Source organism: Harpia harpyja, chromosome 15 (genome assembly GCF_026419915.1).
Source record: "Harpia harpyja isolate bHarHar1 chromosome 15, bHarHar1 primary haplotype, whole genome shotgun sequence".
NCBI lineage: Eukaryota > Metazoa > Chordata > Aves > Accipitriformes > Accipitridae > Harpia > Harpia harpyja.
Window position 1 is genome coordinate 22,485,233 of NC_068954.1, and position 22,737 is coordinate 22,507,969.

The window sequence follows — 22,737 nt, forward strand, 5'->3', positions numbered from 1 at the left end:
TGTTTATTAAATGCATAGCATGAAATGTTACATCAGATTTGCCTGTGATACTGTTAATTATTGATCTTGCACTTAAGGAGCAGCATTAATAAATGTCATGGTGGGGAATTAGGGCAGCTATTTGTACACAGTTCAGTTGTAATTAGTTCATCTAAAGCGTTGATTAGCTTGAGCTAACTGCATTAGCTTGGTTAACCGAGTTAACCAAAATTCTGTTTTGGTTTGTTTTGTTTTCCAGTCATGGAAGACCAATATAATCCACGATTAATCAAAGATCTTCTACAGGATCTGAGTTCTACTCTCTGTATACTGATTAGGGGAGTAGGAAAATCTGTGTTGGTAGGGAACATCAATATTTGGATTTGCCGATTAGAAACTATCCTTCTGTGGCAACAACAACTAAAAAACCTTCAGATGAACAAGGTATATTATTAAATCATGCTAAAAAAGTAATTGAGGGAGGGCAGTTATATTGAATGTTGGTTTATGATTTGTAAGTGAACAAAGTTTCAAATACATCTTAAACAGTTTTACTTGTTTTCTTTGTTTTTAGAGAAGTAATATGAAATTAATGAAATGCAATCAACTTAATTTTCTAATGTTTCAATAGCTCTTTTCTAATGAGGGCTGCTGCAGTGCCTGTACTGTTGGTTTGTGGTAGAGATGTATAGATGTAATAGTTTTATTCACCCAAATAAATTTCAGAATGTTTGTCTCTATATTGCCAGATAGAGATGGAAAAAATACCAATTTTTAATTCAAAAGTAAATCTTCTACTACTGAAGAAATAAAAATCTAAAAGGAATCTCGGAGGTGGGTCAAGAAAACAGAAATAAAACATTCAAGTAGCAATTTTACAGCTTTATTCATTAGCACAGTTGCTTTTTGCAAAAAAAGGATAACGACTTCAGCATCTGGATTCTGATCATGTGACTTTGTTCAAAGCATGTGGTATGCACTGTTCCAGGTGTTTATAGTGGAAACTTCTGATGATAAGCAGGCAGTCTTTTTAACCTGTCTGGGTTACTCCTGGAGGAAGAAATGCTGCAAGATATTGCTCACAGTAAAGTCATACAGCTGTTTCATCTGTTTGCTTTCAGCCAAGAAATTTTGAAATTGTCCTTGTTGTGTGTGCTGGGTATCTGAAAAAAACAGCTAATTTTGGAATAGAAAGGAGAAATGGGGAACCCAATCTCAGAAGTTTTCATATGCCAAGCAACCACAGCATAGACAGTTTTGAGACACTGCAGTTGCTGTGTTTATTTCCAGTGTCCCACTTCCCATCTGAGCTGTTTTACGTTAGCTGAAATAACCAATGAGAAATTTTGCATCTGTAATGCTCACGTTCCTGAACAGAATGATAGTCCCAGAGATGTTTATAATAGATGATACTATGGAAAGTCTAGTCTATAAGTGAGATGAATGGTTGCGAAATAAACTGACATAAGTGAGAGCCTGCTGGAGTACAGCTGCTGTGCTGCCAGTGCCTTACGACTGGGCAGCTCCACTAGTTGGGGCCAGCAGCTGCCCACACTCCCTCCCTCACCAGCTGGGACACTGCCTCCAGCTGTGTTGTGTTGGGCTTTGTGCCACCTGGCAGCAGAGGCTCCAGATTCAGTCATGTACAAGTTGTGCTGTAGGTTACCCTGTTAAAGTTCAGCAGGGGTGTATACTCTCAATGAAAACTTTCTCAGTGCTCTGATCTGTCACCCCCCTGCAGAATTCCTCATTTACGTATGACAGGAACTATCTCTCTTCAGTCCTATATTCTGTACTCTAGTTGTCATAAGGCAAATTGACATGTGCTCTGTTTCTTAATAAAAATTGGGAAACTGTAGTTATCTTACAAATTATGAATAAATGGTTCATACCTTTATTATAGTTAGGGCTTTAGCACACTTCTCTGAAAGGTGGAATTGAATATATTGTAGTTTTCAAGACTGTATACTCTTGAATTATTTTCTGAGAACAGAGGTGTTTTATTTGAAATTTAAATAAAGAATTTAGGATATGTTTATTTTAACAGTAGGAAAGCTATAAGTTATAATGCTACAGTCTGTAGCTCCTTCTGTACCTGTAGTCATTTAAGTTTTCAACAACAGCAGTTAGAGAATAACAGTAGCCAAGTAGTCAAAGTATCACAGAATTAACATAGATATTACTCAATGGTTTTGTACAAACTAAACTGAGACCTGAAGATACCTCTAAAGTAAGAATCTTATTTGTACCTTATACTGTCAAATTTTTGTGGTTAAAAGTTTTCAACTCTTATTTCCAGCAAGTCAACAATGGTCTTACGCTTAGCGATCTCCCTCTCCATATGCTGAATAACATCTTATATAGGTTCTCTGATGGCTGGGACATTATTACTCTGGGTCAAGTGACCCCAACTTTATACATGCTCAGTGAAGACAGACAGTTGTGGAAAAAACTCTGCCAGTACCATTTTGCAGAAAAGCAGGTAATAAATGCTATCATTTGCATAAATGTGGCCTTCCTCTTTGCGATATGTTATACTAATAATGAAGTGTGAACTCGCCCTTTCTGAGATAAAAATGTGACAGTGTGCAGTAGTAGTGAAAATGTTGTCTTCTGGGGGGCTTGGTTCATACTAAAAATTGTATTCAGTTTCTAATTTTAATACCTAAAGTAGAACTTGTTTTACTAACCAAGGTAGGCAGACAGATTGCTCAAACTTTTAGGCTACATGAACAGTCTACTGAAGCTAAAATTGGATTTTTGCGAAAGCAATAGAACAAATGCTTGAGATTTTGAAATTAAGAACAAAAAGAGAAATGGTACTCTTCTGTCATTTCCTCACAATAAGCATCAAAGTAATCTAGGAATGCCTCCAGAACTGTCTCCATTTTCTGACAGTAATATATGCTGGGACAAAATCAGACTAGGTGAACATAAAGCTATGCAAATAGAAGTTACCTCATCCGAGCTGGAGGAAGAAATTTAAAAACCTAGTACATTCCAGACTGGAGGAAGTGAAAATATGCATTCTTAAATCTGACAGGTTGAAGTGGTACCATTTGGTCAGTGACTGCCAGATTAAGTATTATTGTAACAGAAAAGGTAGAAGTGAAACTCAATTAACTCATGTGCAGTTGGCCCAAATAAGAATTTTGGTGAGATGAAAGGCTTTAGAATTAACTTCACGGAGAATATAGACAGACAAAGGCAGACTGCAGACCCCTCCTCCAGAAGCAGCTCAGAAGAATGCAAGGTAAAGTTACAAGGATAAGAAGTTTAATCTTAATGTAGCAGTTGAGTGGATTTTGAGGCTAGATGAGGTAAGCTCTATTGAATGGTGACAAAACTGGTTGGAGAGGAAGCTGTAATACTAAGGTAATGCTGGGAAAAAGATCACTTAAGCATTTCAGTAGAATTAGCTAGCCCTGTGCCTTATAAAGGACACTTGTACACAGTGTTTCCAATGCATTCCTAAATGTTCATTTCAATTTCTTATTAGGTTATTAATGATAGAAATCTAATGATTTTATTTATTTTCCAATATAAAATTCTGCTTTTTCTGTTTAAAAGTGTACTACCTTAATAAGCTACAGAATCATGTTAGGTTGTTTTTCCTGTCCTCTGCAGTATATTTGTTGAACCATTGAAACAACCACAAAAACATACTTGATATCTGAAGAGCACTTTTGGAAAAAAACAAGAACTCTACACAGGGAAGCTATTATGAAACGAAGCAAAGTGTAGCTGAAATCAGAAAGGCAGTGCTATTCTCCCCATCTAGGAGCTGTCTTCTGAATGAAGAATGCCCTTAATGTATTAGCATTAATCTACACTGAGTGGAACAAAAGCCTTTTACAAATACATACTTAATAAACCTTGTCTGTGTTTAAAACTGGAGAGAAATAGCCATCGTGCATCAGCTAATCTTCACATGGAGATTATGTCCTCAAGAAGTACATCAATCACTGATTACTTCTCTCCTTTAGAAAGATCATATGTAAATGATCATGTATATACTTTTAAAATGAAAGAAAAAGCATTATTTAAATCCATAGTTACTGTATTAACAGAAAACCAATTTGTAACGCACAGTTATTTTTTTAATCTCATTCCTGAGTTTTTTTTTTTTTAAGTATAAAATTAATTACTTAGGGCTCTAAAGATTGGTTTTGTTATATGGTTCTTGACTATAATTAGAATAATTTCAAGACAGTAGTTAGATCAGCTCTGTACAGCCTACTTTTTCTTGGCAAATATGCACCCTCCTATTTTTAATGTCTTACCTTCCATTTGTTTTGTGGACAGATCTCTCTCACTGCTTTGCAGATATATGATGTCAGATTATTGATTTCAAAGAATTCCAGTTACAAAACTTCAGTTTAACTAACTTTTTTTTTTTTCCTCCAGTCCTTTACCTGATTTGACTACTTCTTTAGCAATTTTAAAGAAAGCTATTAATTTTATGTCCAGTTTTGTAGGCATTTGATTCCATCAGAGAAAGGTCACATTGACTGGAAGCTGATGTACTTTGCACTTCAGAAATATTACCCAATAAAGGAACAGTATGGGGACACCTTGCACTTCTGTCGACACTGTAGTATTCTGTTTTGGAAGGTAAGAGCTTTGAAATAGATCATCAGAAATAAGTTCAAACAGCTACTGGTAATCTGAAAGGGAAGAAATATTAAGATCATCTTGTCAGCTTTCTCATGTGAAATGTGATTGGACAACTAATATCTGACTTTCAAATAATACATAAAACTTCATATAAAATCAGTATTAAATTCCAAAGTTGTTCTTTATCTAGCATTCTTATCTCTTGATACCTGATAACCTCAATACTTAGAATTGCAAGGAAAAGGGCAGTGTGGAAAGAGTTGCACTCTATCTTCTGTCTATTTAATCTTATGCAAAGTTGTTAGGAACTTGTATGAAGTTAGCCATTTTATGACATCCTTTTTCTAATCATGGCATGGCAACCAGTACGTCTCTGATGAGAACTTGCTACTATAGTATTTCTACCACATTGGTGTAAAACTCTGTATTTTTATAGTCTTGCTTCTGTCCCATATGAAGCTTGGAGGAATGTTTGAAGCTTCATTCAAAATGCACTTTATGTTGATGTTTCCCATGAAGCATATTCTGTCTTACAGGATGACTTTAATTTCTGTAGGGCATTTTCATGTTTAACTTGTGTGTGAACACATAGTCCTGCTTTTACTTATTGTTGCACTATAACCTGGTCTTCTAGTTAGTGAGACATCCTTAATTTTGCAGCTCAAAGACCAGATATGGGTAGTGCTAAGTGGACAGCAAAGAGCAAGAAATGTTTGAGAAATCTTGGAAAATACTCATATTCTAATTCACAGAAATGAGTAGTTGCTCTTGTGTCATCTTTCTGTGATTTTAAGAGGAGTTGCGTGTCAGTGTGAGGCTTTTTTGTTTTCCATAGAAGAAAACTAGGCTGTTTAACAGGATAAGCTAGCTTTCATAGAAGCAGCATGTTACTGAATGATATTATCTTAAAGTTGAGTATTCTTGATATCACACGAGCCCTTCCAGGTACTAATATGTTTTGCTAAATTAATAGTAGGAAAGCAGGTAGTCAGAATTGGCTTCTGCTGTGAAAAGCCTCGGCATTTGCTGAAGAACCTGTGTCAAGAATGACTAAGAACTGTTCATTACAGTGGAATAAGTCTTCATCATGTTGCCCAATATGTAGGGTAAAGTTGTTTGGTTTTTTTCTTTGAAAGTGGAAATTTTAAAGGTGAGCACGCAGCATGCATGCAGGTGGGCATTTTTGGTATTGGATTTGTTTGGATTGTCTGGCTTTGCTGTGTAAAGGGTTAATGCTTTCTATAGTAAATTTCTCTCATTCTGATCTTGGTATAATTCAAAGTATAGCACTTGAATATTAGGAATGACTAAAATGTGTTTGGAATTAAATGTTTAACTCCAGAGATCGTGCGCAGTAAGAGGCAGTGAACCTGTGCAGGCAGATGTCTTGTTACCTTGACTACTCCAATCTACTACTGGAATAATAGCACTCATTTTGTGGTTTTGTATTTTTACTGAAACACAACACAGTAAGTTCTATAGGTGCTTTGTTTGATGAGCAGTCCCTACTAGATCACCATTCCAGTGCTGACTGCCTTAACCCTTTTCAGTCGCAGTCATTAGACTGCATCTGGGATACTGCATTGAGCTGGGGGTCCCCAATACAAAAAAGATACTGATAAACTGGGTGGAGTTCAGGTGAGGGTCAGATAATCAGGGAGGCTTGAGGACTTGCCCTGTGAGGAGAGGCTGGAGAAGACTGCTTTGTAGGAACCTAAGAGCCTGCCATGAGGACAGCCAAGCAAGGGGATGGTTTCACCATAAAGGTTGTGCAGTTTCCATCGTTGGATGTTTTCAAGACCTGACTGGATAAAGCTCAGAGAATCATAGAATCATAGAATCATTTCGGTTGGAAAAGACCTTCAAGATCATCGAGTCCAACCATTAACCATGCCCCCTAAACCATGCCCTGGAGTACCCTGTCCACTCGCTTTTTGAATACCTCCAGGGATGGTGAATCAACCACTTCCCTGGGCAGCCCATTCCAATGTTTGACAACCCTCTCAGTAAAAAAATTTTTCCTAATATCTAACCTAAATCTCCCTTGCCTCAACTTGAGGCCATTTCCTCTTGTCCTATCTCCAGACACCCGACAGAAGAGACCAGCACCCACCTCACTACAATCCCCTTTCAGGTAGTTGTAGAGAGCGATAAGGTCTCCCCTCAACCTCCTCTTCTCTAGACTGAACAACTCCAGATCCCTCAGCCGCTCCTCATAAGACTTGTGCTCAAGGCCCCTCACCAACTTGGTTGCCCTTCTCTGGACACGCTCCAGCACCTCCATGTCTTTCCTGTAGTGAGGGGCCCAAAACTGAACACAGCACTCGAGGTGTGGCCTCACCAGTGCCAAGTACAGGGGAACAACCACCTCCCTGTTCCTGCTGGCCACACTGTTCCTGATACAGGCCAGGATGCCATTGGCCTTCTTGGCCACCTGGGCACACTGCTGGCTCATATTCAGCCGGCTGTCAACCAGCACACCCAGGTCTTTCTCTGCCGGGCAGCTTTCCAGCCACTCTTCCCCAAGCCTGTAGCGCTGCATGGGGTTGCCGTGACCAAAGTGCAGGACCCGGCACTTGGCCTTGTTGAACTTCATACGATTGGCCTCAGCCCATCGATCCAGCCTGTCCAGATCTCTCTGTAGAGCCTCCCTACCCTCAAGCAGATCGACCCTGCCTCCCAACTTGGTGTCGTCTGGAAACTTGCTGAGGGTGCACTCAATCCCCTCATCCAAATCATCAATAAAGATATTAAACAGAACAGGGCCCAACACCGAGCCCTGGGGAACACCACTCGTGACCCGCCGCCAACTGGGTTTCACCCCATTCACCACAACCCTCTGGGCTCGGCCATCCAGCCAGTTTTTCACCCAGTGAATAGTGCACTTGTCCAGGCCACGAGACGCCAGCTTCTCAAGGAGTATGCCATGAGAGACAGTGTCAAAGGCCTTGCTGAAGTCTAGGAAAATAACATCGACAGCCTTTCTCTCATCCACTAGGCGGGTCACCTGGTCATAGAAGGAGATCAGGTTGGTCAAGCAGGACCTGCCTTTCGTAAACCCATGCTGACTGGGCCTGATCCCCCTCTTATCCTGGAGTTGCCATGTGAGTGCTCTCAAGACAAACCGTTCCATAATCTTCCCCGGTACCAAGGTCAGGCTGACAGGCCTGTAGTTCCCCGGATCCTCCCTCCGACCCTTCTTATAAATGGGAGTCACATTGGCAAGCCTCCAGTCCTCTGGGACCTCCCCTGTTGACCAGGAACGCTGACAGATGATAGAGAGTGGCTTGGCAAGGACCTCTGCCAGTTCCCTCAGTACTCTTGGATGGATCCCATCGGGTCCCATAGATTTGTGAGTGTCCAGATGGCGTAGCAGGTCCCTAACTAATTCCTCCTGGATTAAGGGGGGTATGTTCTGCTCTTCATCCTTACCTTCCAGCTCATGGGGTGGAGTACCCTGAGGATGACTGGACTCACTATTAAAGACTGAGGCAAAGAAGGCATTAAGTACCTCGGCCTTTTCCTCATCACTGGTTGCTACGTTCCCTTCTGTATCCATTAAAGGATAGATATTCTCCTTGGGATTCTTTTTACTGTTAACATATTTGTAAAAACATTTTTTTGTTGTCCCTTATGATAGTGGCCAGATTTAGAGTTTACCCTGCTTTGAGCAGAAGGCTGGATTAGAGACCTCCTTAGGCGCCTCTCAACCTGATTATTCTGTGAGCCTGCATTGCAGTTTTCCTTCTCTAGGTCTTGGAATCTAAGCCTTGTCTCTGTCTTAAAATAAATGTTTGATCAGGCTGAAATAGATTGTTCAGCAAATTGATTTCTGCACAACTGGCACCCGTATGAGCAGGGATGCTAAGAGGTTAATCATTGGTCTGAAAAACAGTCCTGTTCACAGGGCAATGTGAGTAAAGTAGTGCTAGTCACTCTGAGTTATATGGGAGGAAAAACAGCTCTGCTTTTTCAGGCACTTGTATCTATATCCTTTCCCAAGCTTTCTAAAGAGAGATGAGAAGGAAAGCAGGGGGCTGTGGGACAGGAGGTAATTTATTAGTTCTGTGAAAATTCTGAAAAATTCTGTGCTAGGTGAGAATATTTCTTAATCAGAAAGAACTGTTATCAGGCTTTGACAATTCATTCAAGCTTCAGTATCATACTTGATTAGACAGGTTATTAAATTAAATACGTATATGAGTGGTTGACATATAATTGTATCTATAATGTTTAGATTTTTGTTCTCAACTGAAGCTTTTACACGTAATTCCATTGGGCATATAGCAAAAAAAAAAAAAAACCAAAGCCCACCAAAACCAAAATTTAAAAGAGAAATCACAGTTACTTACAGAGAAAAGTAGCAAGTGTTTGAATCTTGAAACAAATGGAAGCACTGGATTCTTCAGATAGTTTATAATATGTAAAAAATTAGTTTCTTCTTTTAATAGTACACTTCAAAAATTGGGCAGCTTTTGCTTTCAAAGGCATTCAGAAGAACTTCAGGAAGTGAGCTGAACACTTCTTGGTATTGCACCTTTTTTTTTTCCTCCCCTCATTCAAGAACAAATCAAAACACTGGAATAGTTGCAGAGGAAAAAGTACTTAAGTGATCAGGGCATGAAGAAGACTAGCAGAGGTTAATTTAACTTAGCTGTGTTAAAGCTAAAAAGGAATGTGACTACTCTCCATAAATTCTTCTGAGAGACAGAGAAGGGATGAATAAACATGGGACTACTTAGGGAAATTATTTAAGCTAAGGGTTGGAGTAGATTACCTTTAAAGGTCCATTCTAACCCAAACCATTCTATGATTCTATGAATTTTCATCAGTTTATGAAATTGATAATATAATGTAATTGTGAGAGGGCTGCACACAGGAAATTCTTTCAGTCCTGCATTTGGTGTCCTTTTAAAGAAGGCCTTGTAAAAGAAGGGACTGATGGCTACTGAATGAATGAGCAAACAGCTGAAGTAGGGAAAGTTTCCACTTTACAGTATGCTATCTTAATGTTACTTTTAACAAGTCTTTAAGAGCTTTTCAGGAAGCGGCATTTGTATTCCTGTATTTGTTGAAAACCTGTGACCATAGTAATATTAAATACAATAAGAAGTAGACTCCTAAATTCATTGTAGGAGGTACAGTGATATAATAGAACGTCTTGTACTCTTCTGTGTTAAAGGAGGGAATGATTATAAGAAACTCTTAAATATTGAATTACTATCTTTCAGAAGTGACTTGGTAAAGGATTTGTCCATGATGAAAGCGAGAAAAATACATAATTTCAGTAGTGTAAAAGTCATGGCAAACTAATTATTGACTGATGCCTCTCTGAATGCTTTTTTGTGTATACTATTTCTTCTGTTCCACTAGGTATCATTGCAACTGTGAGCAGTTCTTTTATTTTCTTAGCTTATTCAGTAGTACATTTCAGTTATCCCAGAGATGGCCACAGAAGTTGAAATACCTTTTCTTCTTTCAGTATCCAGGCCTTATGTAAAATAGTGTAATTGTTTTGCATAAGTGATATGCTTCACACTTGGTTTTAGTCTTCTTGGGGCTTGTGCTGGTTTTAGTTCTCCAGCTGCTTGTGATCTGCCACAAGAATAAAAGACTGTTTTTCTAAATGGCATATGAACCTTAGCTTCAATAAACCTTAACTCTGCTTCTTTTACTTTACGGCTCTTCTTCCTGCTTCCTTCTTCATGATTTCAAAGGACTACCACCTTGCTTTGTTACTCAAGGTATTTCCTGTGTGTCTCATCTGTTTTTATTGCTGACTGTTCTGTAATGTCAAAGTGAATAATGTGTTTGTTTCTAATTGTTTGATACTCTCTGTTTTGATTTTGTTTCCCCACATCAACTTAGCAGCAGGAATACTTTGTTTCTTGTTTCCCTATTAGATAAGGTAATCGTGACTTTTCATCTCAGTTTTTCGTCAGATTTGTTTTTTATTATTGCCATATTCCCTGTTAACGTCATTTAAACTAGGGACCATAATTCAACTTCTAATGAACCTAGGTGCATGGTGTCAGTGAGATCAGCCAGATTTTGCTAAGAAATAGGTTTCTCTGCACTCCCTGATGTATTTAATTCGGTACTTAAATCTGAAGAGAGTGACATGAACCTCAGATAACTTTCTGTAATGCAAAGGTACTAAAACTGATTTTACTCCACTTGGAATGCTGTAGTCATACATACTTTTATGAAAGAGTCTCTCTGAAAAGAAATTCCCAAAACAGGCTGCATATGACTTGGGAGAGTGGGGAGAGGCAATTATGAAGTTGCTTTCCGAATGAAGAAATGGTGGAAATAATTATACAGAAAAGGACTGTAGCTCCAAAGTTGTTATGGGAGCTTCTTAATGTCCAGCTATGATAAAATTTGAGGAGGAAAACAACTACATTTGCCAGTAAACACTCCTCCTGGTGAATTCTCTTGTTAATTTAAAAGAATTCTGGTTTAGCTTTTAAGTGGATACATTGACAATCAATATGAATTGAACACTATTTATTAAATGTAATTTCAAGGGAAATACATTTTTCTTAGAAGGAAGAATACTTATAATTACAGGAAAGTTATGATTCTTGTTTTCAGTCCTCATCACTTTTTTCCACTGTAAAATTGCTGTTTCTGTTGTTTTTAATAACTAAAAACCCCAAGAACTGATCTTACTGAGATTTTTATTGGACCTGACTGAGCAGAGCTTTCAAAAGCGTTTTTATGATGATGTGCAAAGCAAAGCAGATAGATAGCATGTTACAAATTCTGTCTTAAAATATTTAGGAGTATAAATAAGAACTAAAAGGGGCTAAACCCTAGCTTCTTTCCCAGAATCCTAATTGTGATGGTGTTTTTTCCTGGAAACTAGGAAGGTAATGACATGACATTGACATGGCAATGGGTAGAGAAGATGATAGTTCATTAGCAACTACTTTTGAGAGTGTTTTCTGCTGTGGTGTATCTCTTCCTTGCAGATGTCATCTCAAGATGAAGAAGTTAGGTTTAACACTTCTGGTCTTAGTCTTCTGTTCTTTCTCATCTGCAACTTCCCCAAATAGGCAGTTTTATCTGGGATCTAATCTATTTGTCTGTTCTCTCTTTTTGTTTTTCCCCTGTGTCATGAATGTAACAACTGGTTCTCAGGTGATGTTAAAGCAATTATTAAAAAAAATGGGAGGATGAGGTGGTGATACCACATGATATTTTAATGTAGTCATCTATAGACTTAATGGAAAAATACAGATAATGTATCTATAGAGTAACTATTTTCATTGGAAAAGCTGAGTAGTATTTAGAATGTGTTTCACCTAGTGCAATTTGGTGTTGCAAAGACTTTGGATGGGAATGTGGCATCTTTGACAACACTTTCCTTATGTAAGCTTCCAAGTGAGAAAAAAATTTCACTTACGGATTCTTTCCTTCTATTAACTGAATTGCATGTAACTTCATGTCCTATGGAAATGAAAGAAATGAAGACTGCAGTGGTCTGTGATCTCTTTACCATGTATTTACTCTAGTTTTCTTGCCCCACATGTTGAATTCATCAACACTGGTGGAAAAGGGAGAGGAACCCCTTAAAACCTGGGGAGGACGGTTTCTGAGCCTTACAACATTATTGATCAAGGTGTTTAACCTCACCATTGAACTGTCTGGGACCTTCCTCTCATTACACCTGTAGCATTTCCTTCCTTTGTAAGATTCTAATAAGGTGCAAAACTGAAGTTCTAATTTGAATCTTAAATAATCAGACAGTTGTGCTGAGTCCAGGTTTCTGTAATATTAAAGAAAGCACTGCAGGCTTAGTGAATTTGTAATGACAAAGCCTTTCCATCCTGTCCATCTTCCATGTTCCTAACTTGCCTGGGTGCTAACTTTTGTTTCAAGGCAATGCTTTCAGGAGGGGAGAAGGAAGGAGTGAGAAAGGAGAAAAAGATGTTGGGGGAAAAAGAAAAACAAGCACGGTAGAAAAACTTTTATGACTGGGACTTCAAACATGCTGTTCAGGTTTTTTGGGGAAGTATCTCCTCCCCTTCACTTTGAAAGCAAGGAGCTCATTTTCCCCCCTGAAGTAGTAGTTGATTTCAGATTTTCATTAAACAGATAAGTTATGTTCAACAAAGCAGTTGCTTTTTTTTTTTTTTTTAACTACACTTATGAAAAAAATAATAACAGATATGAAACTTTTTTTCAAGAGCTCTGACTCGGGTCTCTTTCTGGTAGGAGGAGAAAGGGTTTTTTTCTGAAATTGAAACTACCCTGCACTACCACAGTCAAACTGGCAAGGCCTATTTTCTTCACAACTTAAGTCTAAAACAGTTAAAGAAAAATATGGTGAATTTTTAGAGCAAGTTCTTATCAGTTTGTTTACAGTGGAAGTAGTTGCATGTGCCTATATATGATTTTTTGCATTTTTTTTTTTTAATTGGGGGTGGAACTAGATTGTGGGTATGGAAAGACAACTTACTTTTTTTTCTCCTTCATTTTGCAGGATACAGGACACCCCTGCACAGCCAGTGATCCAAACACCTGTCTCATGCCAGTATCTCCTCAGCATTTCATTGATCTCTTCAAATTTTGAGATGTTCAGTAGCTGTTCTCCTGTGTTTGTGGCCATTTTTGTGAAGAGTCAGGCAGGATATGTTATGCTTTTTGTGCAATATATTTAATGTTTTGTTGTAGTTTAAACAAAAGAGATATGGGAGAAATTATCAGACAGGTCTATTTAGTGTATTGTTCTTGTGCAGAAAAGAGCTGAGGAGAAGGAGGCACATCAAGAACATTTCTTTGTCAGGAAATCTGCAGTGGACTTCTTTTTAAGTCCAAGAAAGACCATTTTAATCTCAACTTTAAATCCATTCTTTTGACACCTTAATAGTTGGTTAAAATTATGTGGGGGAGTTTTGAAAATTTTATGGAAGAGTTAAACTACTCTTACAGGGACCAAAGGAGGGTTTTTTTGTTAATCCTTCTTTCTTTAAGCCACTGTTTTCAAAACACCTCCATGTAATTTGCACTATTATAAAGAATAGGCCAATATTCTATTGGACTCTTAATACATCAGTTACCAAGGTGGCATTAATCATTGTGAGCTAGTGAATTAAATATAGCTGTGGTTTTATCTGTTGTTGAAGCTATGAATGAAGGAAATCAACCAATGTTTGTACAACACATTATACAAAAATATTTATTTTTCTTAAGGACTTTATTAAACATATAACCTATCTCAGCACATCCTGCATAACTCAATAGACAGATCTGGGGCTACTGGAAAGTAATTTTTTTTTTTTTTTTTAATGGTAGCTACAGCCTTCACTTATACTGTTTGGTATGTCTACAAATGCAACTGGATTAATTCATCTTCTAAGAAGAAGACATTATTGAAACTTAATGAGAATGGCATTGCTTTTTTCTAGACTGGTACTGTGGCAGGATGTTGTACTACCAACTGAGGTTCTAACTTGACAAGTCTTTACAAGTTATGGGAAACACTGAAAGTCTGAGCTGAAGCACTTTCTGCCAAGTTAATCAGATGATAAATTCTCCAGGAAGCTATTTTCTTTTATCCTGTAGACCAAAATTCATTGCTTGGCTTAGGCAGGTAAAGGAAAAATTAGGGAAGCTCTGGGTTTGTCAATGAAGTTTAACAAATAATATGTAAAGTACAGAAAAAAATAAATCATGTACTATATTCTGCACTTGCTTGTTCTGAATCTAGTTTTGTACAGTGTAATAAATCATGTTTTTTATCTATTATTCCTAGAAGTCTCTTGTACATAGAGATGAATCAGTTTGAATTTTATAAGATCTTTCTATAACCTGTTCTCTGTAGTAATTGGTAATAGAATGAGAAGTGTACAAGCACTCCAAGTGACATTACTTTTCAATAATTGGTTGTATTAGCACTTTTTTTTAATAGGATAGCTGGACTGTTAATAGGCTGCACAAGAAGAGGAGAATGTTTATTTCCTCAGGAGATACTTTTATTTGCTTTAACTTAAATTTCAGTGATATACCAACATCATCCATTGAATTTACTGATAGGTGGGTTTTTCAGTGCAGGGTTTTATGGGGTTTTGTCTGCCTTTCAATTAAGGTGTCTGCTATGGCTATGGTAGTGATCAGGTGTGGAGCTAATGACATCCATTCTTATTCCTGTTCATTCAGAACACTGCTGCAAGCCTCACTTTCCCAGCCCAAGCACTGCTGTAGCCACTGGATTTGTTGAGGAGCCAGCAGCTCTTCTTTAGCAATGATTTGCACCCCATTTATTTAACTAATGTAATGGTTGCAGGCTTGCTTTCCTAGGGTCACATAGCTATGTGATCTAGGTAACCTTGACAGTAGTTGGTGATGGCTGGCATCCATTAATTAATCCTTTAACATGGTTACAGTTTTGCTGTCCTTCATGAAACTTCGTGTAAATATCTACAAGGATGCTACCTGCTTGAGAGCTTTAAAAAAAAGTTCTAAAGTCAGCATTTGGTTTAATACTGTGCTGAGCTCTTCACCCATCATGCTGACTGAAGGTCTTGTGATCAGGGACTGCAAGGAACCATCCCTCCTGCAGACAGAATGCAAGCTCTTAAGGGGACACACCATTACCTAGGAAGCTGCCCATTACTGAAGATGCAAATAATGTGAGAATCAGGGAAGGGTATTAAGAGAGCTGAGAGGGACCTCCCCTGGCCTCTAAATTGAGGGAGGGAGGTGACTTAAAATAGCTTGTAAGAAGTTAAAAAAAGGTTTGGAAAGATCAGTACCTGTAATAACTAATAATTTTCAGTTCTCTTACAAATGTCAGGTGACAGGAGTCAGGCTTAATCTTCCTTTCCCTTTCACCACTTGCTGTTTTGCTCTTTCTTGTGTAGAAAAAAGCCTTTGACAGGCTGAAGGATCATTTCTGAGACATTTTCCTGTGTAGGCCAGTAAGGGTAACGAGGCTCACCTCAGACCAGTGGGAGGCAGTAGTTAAGACGAGAAGAAGCAGGGCCCTAGCTTGTAGTCTTGTATTCCAGAGGCTTCATTCTGCAATCACAAGAATGGTTGAGGGTGGGACCTCTGCAGGGACCTCCCTGCTCAAGCAGGGCCACCGAGAGCCAGTTGTCCAGGACCATGTCCAGATGGCTTTTGAGTATCTCCAAGGATGGAGGCTCCACAACCTCTCTGGGCAACCTATGCCAGTGCTGGGTCACCCTCACAGTAACAAAAAGTGTTTCCTGACATTCAGACGGCAGCTCCTGCATTTCAGTTTGTGCCCACTGCCTCTGGTCCTGCCACTGGGCACAAATGAAAAGAGCCTGGCTCTGTCTTCTTTCCACCCTCCCTTCAGGTATTTATAGACATATTTATATACCTTCAGGTATTTATGAGATTCCCCCTGAGCCTTCTCTTCTCCAGGCTGAGCAGTCCCAGCTCTCTCAGTGTTTCCTCACAGGAGAGACACTCCTGTCCCTTCATCACCTTCGTGGCCTTTCACCAGACCCCCTCCAGCATGTCCATGTCTCTCTTGTACTGGGGAGCCCAGAACTGGACCCAGCACTCCAGATGAGGCCTTACCAGTGCTGAGGGGCAGCATTCCCCCTGATGCAGCCCAGAATACCATTAACCTTATTTGTAACAAGGGCACATTGGTTGGCTCGTGTTCAACCTGGTGTCCGCCAGGACCCCCAGGTCCAAAAGCCAGCAAGGTGGTTTTTTTAAACCTTTCTTCCAGGTTAAAAAAACAAAAGGGGGGTGGAGGGGAGAGACATGCACACATGCCCCGAGAAGCATTTTAGTGCAGAGCTATTACGATTTTTTTTTTATACCTTAAAGATGTTGAGTGCAGAATCACACTGTCATGAGCAGCATTATAAGCTTTTAACACTTGGCAAAACTGAGCTTTGGGAGTAGTTTCACAAGCTAGTTAAGTATTTAGTGAATATATTTCTGAAATGAGGCAAATAATAGCAGAGCATGATTAAAAGTGACTACATGGTATGAAGCTACTAGATGCGTAAGAAGATAGATTTTAATTGTGTCACCTAAGCAAAAAGCTAAAAGGCGGCAGTGATTTTGATCAATAGGGTTTGCGGTGTGGTGTTTTTTTAAAATCTCTTCATGAGAGGGAGAGGGGAGAAGATTTCACCTTCAGAATAACAATCATCTCATTAATACCTCACCTGTACTAAAGAGCATTTTGACAACCTGAATTAATCTCATTGCCCCTTACACCAGCACTTACTTACTCATGTAACCTGAAGTGTTGTAACCCATGGGAAGGGTTGTGCCTTAAAGTAAAACCTCCACTTGGCCTCCTGTGTGCTGGCTGTCCTATGCAAAGAAAGGCAGGTGGTCTCTCCTAAAGCAGAAAGCGTGCCTTGAAATGTGTACCAAATCTCTACAGGTTTCTTTTGCTCCACAGCTTTTGTCCCAAGACCTGGATCTGTTTATATACAGATTTTGCAGTGGCAGTGGTAGGAAACCATGTCCTAATGTGGTCCCTACAAGATCACTTCACAATCTCAGGTGATTTGTGTTTTACTGAATTCTAGTTGTGACAAGCAACACTGATTCAAAGGCAATCAAGATACTCTCTGCCACAGTCCACAAGGAGCTTGAAATTACAATTATTTTGAAAAATAGGATCTTCCTTCCACCTCCGCAACACCTACCCCTCCCCCAGTCATTATCTCCAAAACCTGTGTCAGACTCCAGACCTGTTGCATTACATTCTCTCCCAACAGTTTTGTACTCCTGTTTCTGGGAAAAGACACTCCAACTGTAAAGACAGTAGACATGGACCTGTTCACAGAGCACTGAGCGAGCCTTTCTATTTGGATGTCAGACAGGACTGAGGTTCTTATCTGGAAAAAGCTGAGGAGCAGAACCCTGCTCTTTTCCTTTCCCCGGCTCCCCATCCCTGGGAAGTCCTCACTTTTGGAGAAGGAAGAAGCTGAAATGTGAGAAAAAACCTAGCTAAATGGAGATATCCACTAGGAACAGGATTAAAAGACTAGTGGCATTTAGTAGCCTAGAAGGCAGAAGCAATGCAGGCTAGCAGAAAGGAGAGGGTAGAATGGAGAATAGCAGCACAATGGTTTGGATTTGCCTGGTGCATAAATTAGCATATTTACAGCTCCATCATTAGCCAAGAAAGAATTGTATTAACTAAATAGTCTTGTATGTGAGTGTATTTTTGAGCCAATAATAAGCATGAAAGTAATTCAGACACTTGTAGCGAAAGGGGGCAATAAATAAGAGGAGGAATTTATTAATTTTGCATTTATGTTATTGCTCTCAATCTCTTAAGTCTTGTCATATATATGCATATGTACACAGAGCAAGACACAGCGTACATATTTCTTAAGCCTTATCACTTGAAGTCAATTGCACCAGAAGCTGATTTCATCTAAAACCTTCAAACTTCACAAAATTGGTCATAGGTACTTCAGCATCTGATACCTAGAAGTCCCATAACCCAAATTTAACAAACCACATACTTCACAGCTTCTTACAGAAGACACGGGGAAAGTGCCTAAGAAGTCACTCTGCAATGGCTAGAGAGAAACAGGACACGAAGTCAAGCAGCATACTGAAAATGGCCTCAGGTGCTTAACTTTTGACCAGAGGGAGAGCGAGACTTACCTCCAGCAAGGTCAAGCATATGAATCTTCTGGGAGCTTGTCACCTGCACTCTTACTTTGAAAAGCTAAGGAGAGCTCACCTCTTTCACTTTGAAGTCCATCAGAGGCCCCATTTCACCCCAAATCTTCACAGTTAAAACATGAATTTGGGGGACTCCCTGTCCCAAAAGCTACATTTGAGATTGTGTTGTATCCCATGTCACATTCACTCTCCTCTCCCCTGTGCCATGGCAGGCATTGATGCAGAGTCAGCCAGTCAGTTCAAGCTGCTGATCCAACCAAAATGATAAATTATTTCTAGGGGTAATTTTCATGGAACCATTCTTCCTCAGTCTTTTCAGCTGAACCTACTCCACCCCTATATAATAATTAATTTTGTCTAGCCCTCAGTCAGTATTTAGTCATGGGGCTACATGTTCAGGTACTCACCTAAGAAAGGGTCAAAGCATCACAGCCAAACGCGGGCAGCAGCCGCCTAGCTGTGTGGCATCGTATGACCAAGCGTACGTACCCCGGGACGTGTCGCTAGGAGAGGGGACTACAGTCCGGCCTCTGTTTTCCCAGTAAGTGGTCCTGATGAAGAGAAATTCTTTCCTTCCGTCTGTTAGGCATCGGAGTAAGGCTAGATGCTCAATATCCAGTTAAGGTTGCCAATTCAACACAAGGGTACCAACATTAAATAAAGCAAACGATATCAAATGTTTGGAAACAGTTGTTAAATTACAGCTCGGAATATTGAAGTATTAGCTGATTATGCTATTTCTTTGCACTGTTTCTATGCTTTTGGCTGCAAGGCTCAGGTCCAACCCCTTAAAAGACACTGGAACATAACTCCCAACTCCTGCAAAGTTCAGTAGGATGAAGGTTACCTTCAAAGCTTATAATGTCTGTACCCAAGGACATGACAGATAAGTGGATTCAGAACGTGGCAGAGGTGAGAGTGCCACTAAAGCTGGGTTTCTTTTCTTTCGATTCCCATGGGCTGTTCTCTCTGCAACACACAGACCCATCCCACTGCCTTTCAGACACGCTGGTAATGCTTATCTCCTGCAGGTTCATGTGTATGTTCTTCTACAAATAGGAATAACACACGTTCAGCTTTATATTTGTTGCACTTTATGGGTACCTCGTCATTGCGCCTTCAGCTGAAAGCCTTTCTAGCAATTTTCAAGGCATGCACAAACAGCCACCACTTAATTGTAAATTTACTTATTTAATTTTTATATGCTCTTTCCACTTGAATGCTGTTTTTCTATAGTATTTTTAACAAAATAATAACGGAAGAATAATTCATTTGCTAAAGTCAGTTGTCATTCCCACATAATGCTTAGATTACGGAACAAAGTTCTGCATGCTTGGAGCACCTCTCCTCCATGTTTCTCCCCCGTTATTCTCTCAGACACAGCAGTTATTTTAGATATTTTCCTACTGGGGACTTTTAAAGCTGTAAACCTGTAGTCCTCCTCTTAACTCGAGAGTATCCCTTTAGAACTTGGCTAATTTATAAAAGCAATACTTTGGCAGTATTTTCCTAAGTCCCTAAAACTAGACGTGCTTGACTAGGATGCAGGAGCTCCTGCAGTAGCATGTCCCAGCCCGTAACTCTGCTATTTTCCCTTATTCAGCTGCACGGTGCGTGGCCTGATCCTGTGCCTTCATCTGCAACCCTTCCCCTCCTCTTACACTGAAGCACAACAGTGTTTAAACGGTCACTCGGCAAGAGCAAGACCACCACTAACCAGGAAGGTGTTGCTCCACTGCCTAGTCAGCCACCTGACATCAAACGCCACAACTTTAACGCAAGTGAGGCGGAGAGCCGCGCCAACCCAAAACACCAGCGGCTGGTGCGCTCCCAACAGGCCTGCGACCCAGCCTCCGCCCCGATGAAGGCTGTGGGATGCCTTCGACCCACGGCAGGTACGTGCATCATAGCCGCGGGAAGCAACACCAGGCCACCCGCCTCACACGCTTCTGCCGAGGAGGCTCTCGCACACGACGTTGAGGATCTGGCCCCACCAGTAAGTCTGTGAGGACCCTCTGCGCAGCTCCGGTTTGCTCGAAACAGTGTTCCTGGGGCCGGAGGCAGAAGCCAGGCGCAGAGCGCTCGAACCACGGTCTCACCCATTCCAAAACGGGCAAGTTCCAAGTGATGCTTCATAAATTTCCAGATTCACAGGCTTAGAGGCAATAAAACAACAACAAAAAAATCAACCTCTAGCATGTAATTCATCCACTAAGAGGGGAAAAAAAAAAAATATCCTGACGCTAATGGGAAGTCATCAGGGATGTCAGGGAAGAGACAGAAGGCTACAGAACACTCTCAGAGATCTCAGGAATCTGGTAAGAGAGCAGGGAAGGAGAGGAGGCTGAAAGTACAGTATTTGAAGAAGCAGGATACTGGATGGAGCTGTTTAGTTCAGCTAAAACTTCAATAGTTTAATCCCGCCACCACTTAAGTTCTTGCTGCAAGCTGACCATATGCCTTCTACTAATCCTACATTTCAAGGTACAGTCTTCTACCACCTGCACTCACCTACCTTTTTGATCCATTAAGTCTAACTTATAGGCCTAGTAGTATGGAATAGATCTGGAGAAGTGTTGCTGTGAGTTACAGAGCACCAATTAAAGGCATCCAAAACCCTCATTTTGTACCTGTGCACAGGGGACATTCTTTCCAATTGCTCACCACAGCCAAAAATCCTGTTCTTGAATAGGACAGCCAAGAAAAAACACTAGGAAAGAGGACTAGCTGTGTGTTAGTTCTGATTCTCTACCACTAAACCCCTGGCCTAATAGTAAATATTAATACAACCCCCCCTAGGAACATTCTCAGATGTTCTGGACTTCTTACTTCTCTTTATACTGTGCTTCATTCCTCGATGCCAGAACATCTGCCTCTTCACTTGTCCTGAAAACCTCCCCCCTGTCCCCAGTGCGGCCAGTTCTCACTGCACAGGTCAGGAGCTCGGATCTCCCACTGCAGCTTAAGCTGCCAACAGCCCGTCCACCTTGGCCACAACGGTTTGGTTCGACATGCACGTGCTCTCTTGCAGGCAGCAGCGTGACAGCCACGCTAAGTAGACAGGTTAACGCGCTTCAGGAGACGTGTGAGTTTATAGAACGAAAAAGAGAGCGAGTATGTATTTCATTAAGTCCCTAATTTTCAATATACAGTAATGCTGCACATAGGGTTATCTGTAGTATGACTTCTGGGAATCTTGTGCTCCATCCTATCAAACAATAGTTTACTTCCTAATGGGAAATGATGCTTGACTTGTTTTCCTTTGTTTGTCCTGTGAAACGTTGGTTGCCAAGTTTCTGTCCAAATGTTCAAAAGATGAACTCTTTACAGGCGTTAAACTGAAGGCAAGTCTGCCTAGAAGTGGGTGTCCGTCACAAGAGAAACAGCAAAGATTAGCTCTTTATGTCATCAGAGGGGATGCCTTTGCATATGTGACCCAAAAAAAAGCTAACGGGGGACAAGTGCAAAAATAAAACAAAGCAAAGAATTATTAATTATACTGCACATAAGAAAGCTTTAGCAGCAAAAATATAGTAATATACCAAGTAGAGTACTTGGACTCTGGATACATGAGTCTCCCGTCCTTTCTCCAGCACAAACACACGCACCACATTATTTTCTCTGTCTCTCCAGTACCAGAAGCATTTAGCAGTGTAATCTTGTGGAGAATCACGAGACTCCTGGACAAACAAGATGTTCAAGACAACAGCATTTGGGGGTTTCAAGGAAAGAGGTACAAGATAAGAAGGGCCAGAAGACATTGCTAACTTAAAGGAACGGTTCTGTACCAACTCTGAGCTGTTTTACTATACAACCTCAAATAATTAAACCAGCCAATTCTCTGAAAAATTATTTAAACTCTACTGTTCAGTTAGTCTTCTCAGTACAAGGGGTTAGAGCAACTAGAAAGCAAAATATCACATGATTATATTGGACAAACGAGTCTTACAAAATACAGCTGTGCGTTCTTCTCTGCAGAGTAATGCTTTTTCTTTTCCAATAGCAAACTCGCAGTTCAAAATGTGTTATGAAGCTTTCACTAGAGTTATGTGGGTCTCAAGAGCATAAAAATTTAAGTGGCAGCCAAGCTTTTAACAGATTATTATGGACTCGAAAAGAATACAGTCACTTTCTTGCATCTTTTAGTAAATAATAGACACAGAAGAGGAAAATTTTCTTCCCAAATACAGAGCAGGTATTTCTTTATTCAGTACCAGTGATAAGAGTTGGTAAGTATCATATGAAAAAACCATCTTCTCCTTACACTTTGTTTACTATATTTCATATAGCCTTCTGTTATTTATAGCCCTATTTTCTAATTGTTTTCATACTCTATTACTTTGTAACTGTAGAAGCAGCATTTTTCTCCGCTATTACGCTGGCTGCACTTAAAATAAATGCAACTCTCTCAATTTCTAAACTGGATTCTTTGCCTATCTGTCTGATTCGCTGTCTTGTATGGTACAAAGCAGTCACACTACAAGAAATCTT

General features: G+C 39.9%; 1 protein-coding gene across 8 annotated transcripts in view; it reads left to right on the forward strand.

Moving 5' to 3' along the window:
- The window catches only part of FBXO25 (F-box protein 25), a 36,790-nt gene extending 22,438 nt beyond the window's left edge, over positions 1 to 14,352 (forward strand). For 6 of the 8 annotated variants that reach the window (XM_052809307.1, XM_052809303.1, XM_052809302.1 and 3 more), the window contains 5 exons: positions 239 to 423; positions 2,279 to 2,461; positions 4,450 to 4,593; positions 10,314 to 10,340; positions 13,088 to 14,352. In XM_052809307.1, coding sequence (XP_052665267.1) covers positions 239 to 423; positions 2,279 to 2,461; positions 4,450 to 4,593; positions 10,314 to 10,340; positions 13,088 to 13,177 — 629 coding nt within the window. In that variant the 3' untranslated portion in view covers positions 13,178 to 14,352. The remainder of the gene's footprint in view (positions 1 to 238; positions 424 to 2,278; positions 2,462 to 4,449; positions 4,594 to 10,313; positions 10,341 to 13,087) is intronic. The other 2 variants (XM_052809304.1, XM_052809310.1) reach the window with 1 other exon arrangement.
- The last annotated feature ends 8,385 nt before the right edge of the window (positions 14,353 to 22,737 follow it).